General features: G+C 43.6%; 1 protein-coding gene across 1 annotated transcript in view; it reads left to right on the top strand.

Annotated features, from left to right (window-relative positions):
- Nucleotides 1-5986, top strand: part of LOC139922670 (elongation factor 1-alpha-like) — an 11275-nt gene extending 5289 nt beyond the window's left edge. The window contains exons 6-8 of the mRNA XM_078287968.1: nucleotides 98-354; nucleotides 1374-1608; nucleotides 5720-5986. Of these exons, the coding sequence (XP_078144094.1) occupies nucleotides 98-354; nucleotides 1374-1608; nucleotides 5720-5832 (605 nt within the window). The 3' untranslated portion in view covers nucleotides 5833-5986. The remainder of the gene's footprint in view (nucleotides 1-97; nucleotides 355-1373; nucleotides 1609-5719) is intronic.
- The last annotated feature ends 2234 nt before the right edge of the window (nucleotides 5987-8220 follow it).

Raw genomic sequence — 8220 nt, 5'->3', positions numbered from 1 at the left:
AAATTTGTTCATTTTTTTCTTTGATATTTATCATACAGTATGAGCCAATCAGCAGGTGTGTGCAGGTGAAGCATCTTTAAAACTGCTGTTCTTCCAGGTATCGGGACGGTGCCAGTGGGTCGAGTGGAGACCGGCATCCTGAAGCCAGGCACGATCGTGACCTTTGCCCCTCAGATGCTCACCACAGAGGTGAAGTCTGTTGAGATGCACCATGAGGCCTTAACAGAGGCTCTTCCCGGCGACAACATCGGCTTCAACGTGAAAAATGTCTCCATCAAAGATATTAAACGGGGAAATGTGGCAGGCGACTCTAAACAGGAGCCCCCTTGTGGCGCCAAATCCTTCGTTGGTCAGGTTGGTGAACTTCTTGAAACAGTTGTGTCTATTTATTTGATGTACAAGAAGTACAAGATATAAGGAAAGAATATATTTTTTAAAATATATTTTGCTTTTTAACAATATTATAAGGTCTTCATGTCTTTTAATGTATTGTCTTATCCTTCGTGAAGCACTTTGAAACTTTGTTTTGGAAAGTACTATAAATAAAGTTATTTTTATTACTATTATTATAGAAAATATATAAATAGATAACCCTAAGAGATATATATCACATATTTAATAGGCATCTAATATGTGGTTCTCCATTTTGTTTTTTATACATTATGAGACAGTGTCCTCTTTGTTTGTAGTGTACACAGTCCACAGTCGATTTGTCTTCTGTAAAACAGCTCCTGCTTAATTCCCAGAGTAAATGTTAGTTTTTCCATTCAAATATCTCCCAGACAAAGTCTGTTGTTTGAGTCCAGGAGAAACAGCTTGGACCAGTTTCTGTTGATTGCTCTTTTTCTTTGCAACTAATATCTTAAACAGGCACCGGCCACTTTAACACCACACCCTCTGATATATGACCCAGATATCGCACTGTGCGGTCCTTCTCAGAGCCCAGGAGCTCTTTCAGGGTCGAGCAGATTGTATCTTGGTCCAGCATACTGCATGTAGGACTGATGTGCTTTCCTGCGCCCACACTGTCTCCAGCTGGCTGCTTTAATGTGAGTTTAGTCACTGGTGAGAAACTACAGAGCCAAAAAGGTTTGACTTTATCCGTCAGTAGAAGACCTGACGTCAGTTTAGAGCATCAACCAGCAGTGTACATGCAAAACCTCCAGGGGGCGGCAGCAGCTTGTGTCTGCAGAGTTGCCAGTTTAAATCCCAGCTGGGACTCTGAGAGTAACACCCTTCCCTCCCCAAAAAATACTTTTGAGGAGCCCTTGAGCAACACACTGAACCCCCAGCTGCTGCTGTAGAAGTCTGTGGTTGTACTGGGATGTACTGGTCAGTTCCCAGTAGCTAACTGGGATGTGTCTTCTGGTCAGGTGATCATCTTGAACCACCCTGGGGAGATCCATGCGGGTTACAGCCCGGTGCTGGACTGCCACACCGCACACATTGCCTGCAAGTTCAGCGAGCTGAAGGAGAAGATTGACCGGCGCTCTGGGAAGAAGTTGGAGGATAATCCCAAGTTTGTGAAGAGCGGAGACGCCGCCATAGTCGTGCTGGTCCCTGCCAAACCCATGGTGGTGGAGTCCTTCGCCAATTTCCCCCCACTGGGTGAGTCCCAGTTTCAACAGAGGAGCTTCTAGAAACATCTCAGCTCAGATCAGACGCTCACAGTTTCACTGCTGATAACAGACAAAGATTAGGATAAGATGAGATAGCACTTTATTGATCCCCTTGGGGAAATTCAGGAGGCACAGTTTCTAGGTGTGAGAGATGAGATGAAGTGAGGTGAGGTGAGATGAGGTGAGGTGAAATGAGATGAGGTGATGAGGTGAGATGAGGTGATGAGGTGAGATGAGGTGATGAGGTGATGAGGTGAGGTGAAATGAGATGAGGTGATGAGGTGAGGTGAGATGAGGTGAGGTGAAATGAGATGAGGTGATGAGGTGAGGTGAGATGAGGTGAGATGAGATGAGATGAGGTGATGAGGTGAGATGAGATGAGGTGATGAGGTGAGGTGAAATGAGATGAGGTGATGAGATGAGGTGATGAGGTGAGATGAGGTGATGAGGTGAGGTGAAATGAGATGAGGTGATGAGGTGAGATGAGATGAGGTGATGAGGTGAGATGAGGTGAGGTGATGAGGTGAGATGAGATGAGGTGATGAGGTGAGATGAGGTGATGAGGTGAGATGAGATGAGGTGAGGAGGTGAGATGAAATGAGATGAGGTGATGAGGTGAGATGAGATGAGGTGATGAGGTGAGATGAGATGAGGTAATGAGATGAGGTGATGAGATGAGGTGATGAGGTGAGATGAGGTGATGAGATGAGGTGATGAGGTGAGATGAGATGAGGTGATGAGATGAGGTGATGAGATGAGGTGATGAGGTGAGATGAGGTGATGAGATGAGGTGATGAGGTGAGATGAGATGAGGTGATGAGGTGAGATGAGATGAGGTGAGGTAATGAGATGAGGTGAGATGAGATGAGGTGATGAGGTGAGATGAGATGATGTGATGAGATGAGGTGATGAGATGAGATGAGGTGATGTGATGAGATGAGATGAGGTGATGAGATGAGATGAGGGAATGAGATGGGGTGAGGTGATGAGACAAGGTGATGAGATGAGGTGATGAGATATGAAGTGATGAGATGAGGTGAAATGAGATGAGGTGATGAGGTGAGGTGAGATGTAGTGATGAGATATGAAGTGATGAGATGAAGTGATGAGGTGAGGTGAGATGAGGTGATGAGGTGAGATGAGATGAGGTGATGAGATGAGGTGAGATGAGGTGAGATGAGATGAGATGAGATGAGGTGAGATGAGGTGAGATGAGGTGAGATGAGGTGAGATTTGGGTCGTTGCAGCAGCAAACAATAACAGGATATAATAAAACTAGAATATAAATAAGAATAGCACAGATGATATTAAACATAACACAGCTGACAGTTACATCACTAAAACATGTTAAGTATAAATATATGAATACAGATGCGTGGGAAGCCTGGCTCTAGCATTTTTATTTGCTCAGCGGAGGAACGTGTTTGAAATTTTGATCCTATAATATTGAATAGTGATGAAATAGAAGGCTCACCAGCTGGCTCATTCTACATTAGAGAGGTTGATGAAGCCAAAATTATTGAAATAATAGGGAAAATATCAAACTCAAAGGCCAAAGATATCTTTAACTTGGACACAGCTTTCATTCAGCAGTACAGTTCCTTCATCATAAACCCATTCAGTATATATATAGTATATTTCCAGATAAATGGAAAAAGGCAGTTGTAACACCCATATTTAAATCAGGGGACACTGACCTGCAGCTGAGGTTTTAACATCACATATGAACTCTGAACCTGACAGAGGCTCCATGTCTCCATGTGATTCAAACTAATTAGACACCACATACCAATCAAAGCAGCCCAGGTTTATCAGCATGCAATGATTTTTCACATTTATCTTATTGTGTATCATCCCTGTATAACCAAGCTGGAAAAATAATGGATAAAAAAGACGAGGAGAGGTGATGAGACGGCATCACAATTATAAATTACAGTACATTAAAGTACAATTTGCTCAGTTTTGATCATTTTATTAAATCTTCATATCTGAAACCAGTTTTTAAATTAAAAATTTAGCACCAGATATTTTATGCAGGTTTATCAGCAAAAGGCAGTTGTAAAATCACAGGTTGCAAGACTTCCTTTGGGCAGTCAGCTTCTCTCAGATGTGGAAGACACACATGAAGTGAATCCAAGACATTAAGGTTTTTAATACAAATGTCAAATGTTGGCTGAAGCAAAATCAGAGCTGTATGCATTTTAAATCATCTCATTATTAATGACTTGCCTATTTTACTGTTATTTGTTGGTCTTTTCATTTCGCCTTCTTTAAATGATGCTTCATAACTGTATGGAACTGATATTTTTTTCAGTTTTTTCCCTAAAGCCTAATAGAGACAGGAGTTGGAAACTAGCAATAACTCTAATCTGTACCGTCTGTATGCAGAACATCAGCTGCATCAGATGAAGTGGCAGTAATAAATTATAAATATTAGCAGAGCGATCAGCAGGAAGACTAAGGCCCATTCACATCTAGAGCGATAACTATAAAGATAACTATAAACTATAACGATATAGCCTACTGTTGCTTAAGCGTTCACACTACAACGATATCGGCGCCGAATATTCAGAGAAAAAATGGAGCATGATGACTTTACCGACGTGCTTTTATTTTATTATTATTATTTTATTTTACTCGCTCGCTAAAGTAAATAACGACACAGCCGAAGGATTTGGGTTCATGTATTGCCGCAAAAGAGAGAGAGATGGCAGATAATAATGCTCTTTTATGGAGCTTTCATGACATTATTGTGCTTTGTTTACATGAGAGCTAACGGTACTAATGGCCACCAAGTGAAGCTGTTCATTTCTTTACCAGCAGGAGACTCTGAACACCATCTACTGTGGATCAGAGAGTAAAGTCTCCTGTAGCCCATGTTGAGAGAAACACCTGAACGTCACCGTGGCTGAACGGGTTCAACAGGATGCTGGAGACATGTTGTTCCCTCCCGGTCATATTGAAAACAGGATAATAGCGCATTTGCGGTCAGGTTGGCCAAGAGATTATGCTATTTTCTTAGCATCATGCTACCAAAAGGTAGCGATTTAACTAGCTTCCAGGTCAGTAAACAGCCTTACCGCTAATCCCAAGAGCTGTTCCCATCCCGACCGGTTCGTCACGTTTCTGTTCAACATTTTTCGAGGCGATGGTCTTTGTTCCTCTGGACTTCTGTCATCAGTTCCTCAGCAGCATCACTGCAGGGAACTACTGAACTCTCCATCCCTTCTTTGTAGAACTTTAGTTTGATTGGTTGAAAATGTTTTATCGTTGTCTCTGAGATGGAACCAACAATATAGTTCTAGTTGTCGTTTTGGATGTTTTTATAGTTACAGTTGTAGTGTGAACACAGACAGTCTATTTCCTAACGATTGAAATCTTTTTATAGTTATAGTTATCTTTATAGTTATCGCTCTAGATGTGAATGGGCCTTAAGGGTGTAGAATTAGAAAAAATTATGTGTCAATATCATGCAATCTATAACTGATAATCTCCTGTATCCCTCCCTTCTCTCTCCACCTGTCTGTCTCTGTCTGTCTGTCTCTCTGCTTGTCTGTCTCTCTCTCTGCCTGTCTGTCTCTCTCTGCTTGTCTCTCTATCTCTCTGTCTGTCTCTCTCTCTGCCTGTCTGTCTCTCTGTCTCTCTGTCTGTCTCTCTCTCTCTGCCTGTCTGTCTGTCTCTCTCTCTGTCTGTCTCTCTGTCTGTCTCTCTCTCTCTCTCTCTCTGCCTGTCTCTCTCTCTCTCTCTGCCTGTCTGTCTCTCTCTCTGCCTGTCTGTCTCTCTGTCTGCCTGTCTCTCTCTCTGCCTGTCTGTCTCTCTCTCTGCCTGTCTGTCTCTCTGCCTGTCTGTCTCTCTCTCTGCCTGTCTGTCTCTCTGTCTGTCTGTTTCTCTCTCTGCCTGTCTGTCTCTCTGTCTGTCTGTCTCTCTGCCTGTCTGTCTCTGTCTCTCTCTCTGTCTGCCTGTCTGTCTGTCTCTCTCTCTCTCTCTGTCTGCCTGTGTCTGTCTCTCTGTCTGTCTCTGTCTGTCTGTCTGCCTGTCTGTCTGCCTGTCTGTCTCTCTCTCTGCCTGTCTGTCTCTCTCTCTGCCTGTCTGTCTCTCAGGTCGTTTTGCGGTGCGAGACATGAAGCAGACGGTGGCGGTCGGTGTGATTAAGAGCGTCGAACGACAAACTCAGGAGGGAAAAACCACCAAGTCAGGCATGAAGGGCAAATAAAAGACAGCAGAACACAGTAGAATAGGATAGAACTGAATAGAATGGATTTCAAGATGCTCTGATCTGATATCCACATCACAGCTTTTCTTCCTTCAGTCATGTGTACTGCCACTGATGACCTGCTGTCAGTCAACTGTCAATAAACATCATCAGACTGAAACGTGTGTTTCCTGTTGAAATATATTTAGTTTTATTCATACTGCATCTGAAATACATAGGTAGTTATTTGATCTCACTAAATATCAAGTTTTTATTAATAAATCCCTTTCATTTGGATGCGGTAACCATGGTAACCAGCAAACATCAAGGTCAAAACAAAAGGCTGGTATCTGTGCTGTAACTGGGGGGTTTTCCATCAACGCAGCTAACGAAAGCTGCGCTCACTTGAAAAAGCCCGGCTTGAATTAACGTCGACTCTCACTTAAGGCTCAAGCCGTTCCACTAACACAATCCAGCCGTGTCTAGTCAGCGTTAACTCTAACCAGGCTTGAATAATCTTGCATTGTGCGCGCGCACGGAGTACATAAGCAGCCCAGAAGAGTCGATTGTCGAAAAGACTTTACTATGTCGCAAAAAGACGGGAAAACGAGAGCTGAGTTCTTCTCAGCGGCGGAACAAACCTGCTGATGGAATTATACGAGGAATATAAAGGAGTCATCACCAAAAAGGGCAATGCTGCCGCAATCAACACAGCGAGGGAGATGGCTTGGCAAAAAATTGCAGACAGACTAAATGCGCAAGTTATACAAGCCTAGTTATTGTTTCATTTGTATTTATTAATAAATGAACATTCAGATCACTAGATACAATAAGACTGTGTGGCTATATTATCAGTAGGCTAGATAATATCAGATGTATGTTTAAAATAATGGTGTAGGCTAACTTAGGAGAACCGACATAACTACAATGCATTTACTGTTAATTAGCCTAATTCGGTGAGGTGTGTGAAGCCCCTCTGACCTAGTAACCCTTGGCCTATATTCATTCTTCACTGTTACATCTCAACAGGAGCCATCTCATTAAATCCAAAAACATTTTCCAGAGTGGTAAGTAGCCTATAATGAAATGTGAAATGTATTTGTTAAAATAGTTGTTGAGCTGTAAATATGTACCATTGTAGCCACCAAAAAAAAGACGGATGCCACTGCTACTGGTGAGGACCTCTACCTGAGGACCTCCACCTGAGGACCTCTACCTGAGGACCTCTACCTGAGGACCTCACACCTGAGGACCTCTACCTGAGGACCTCCACCTGAGGACCTCCACCTGAGGACCTCCACCTGAGGACCTCACACCTGAGGACCTCTACCTGAGGACCTCCACCTGAGGACCTCTACCTGAGGACCTCTACCTGAGGACCTCACACCTGAGGACCTCTACCTGAGGACCTCCACCTGAGGACCTCTACCTGAGGACCTCCACCTGAGGACCTCTACCTGAGGACCTCCACCTGAGGACCTCCACCTGAGGACCTCTACCTGAGGACCTCACACCTGAGGACCTCCACCTGAGGACCTCACACCTGAGGACCTCCACCTGAGGACCTCACACCTGAGGACCTCTACCTGAGGACCTCTACCTGAGGACCTCCACCTGAGGACCTCCACCTGACGACCTCACACCTGCAGAGGAGCTGGCGCTGACACTACTAGCCAATCAGAGGCAGAGTAGGGCGGGTCTTCGCGGAATGTGTGTGGGAAATTAAATAATACATAAATAATTATTTTTATGTTCAGCACTTCAAGTTGCATTTGATGTATGACTTGTGCTATATAAATAAAGTTTGATTGATTGATTGATTGATTGATTGATTTTGGAGACAGTGAAAGTAAGACATGATTTCCATGACTTATTTTTTTTAATACAGTCTTTGGAACTAAAGTAAACACGTACATTCATGCTTGGTCACATTGTGAGAAAAAGGTCTGAACTTATGTTTCCGAACATGGAGGAAAATACACCTGGAACTGTCTTCTGGGAGTCTGTTTCTGCCCGTCGGACATTCTTTGACACACAGCTAAATTAAGCTTGACAGTTATCCTGCTACAGAGCAGGCTGTTCTGCAGTATCAGTTACCGTGGTTACTGAGCAGCGAATCATATAATCCACGGTGATGGAACGCAACTCTCACTTAAATTAGCGAGACTTATCAAAATAAGCCAGGCTTTTCCTTTATCCGCCTTGATGGAATACCCCCCTGGTCAGCTGACTGAAACACAGAAGAAGAGAAGAAGACTTTCAGTTCTCAGTGAATGGATGGTTGTTTTGGTGGGAGGAGCTTAGCTGAGTGACAGAGCGGGCGGCATAGAGATATAACAGTATCTGTACATGCTACAGGGCCAAGGGTACAGGGGTAACTCATGATTTTCATTACCTGGTTCTTCTAAG

This window comes from Centroberyx gerrardi, chromosome 13 (genome assembly GCF_048128805.1).
Source record: "Centroberyx gerrardi isolate f3 chromosome 13, fCenGer3.hap1.cur.20231027, whole genome shotgun sequence".
NCBI lineage: Eukaryota > Metazoa > Chordata > Actinopteri > Beryciformes > Berycidae > Centroberyx > Centroberyx gerrardi.
Note: the sequence above shows the minus strand (reverse complement) of the source record. Positions and strands in the feature narration are given on the sequence as shown.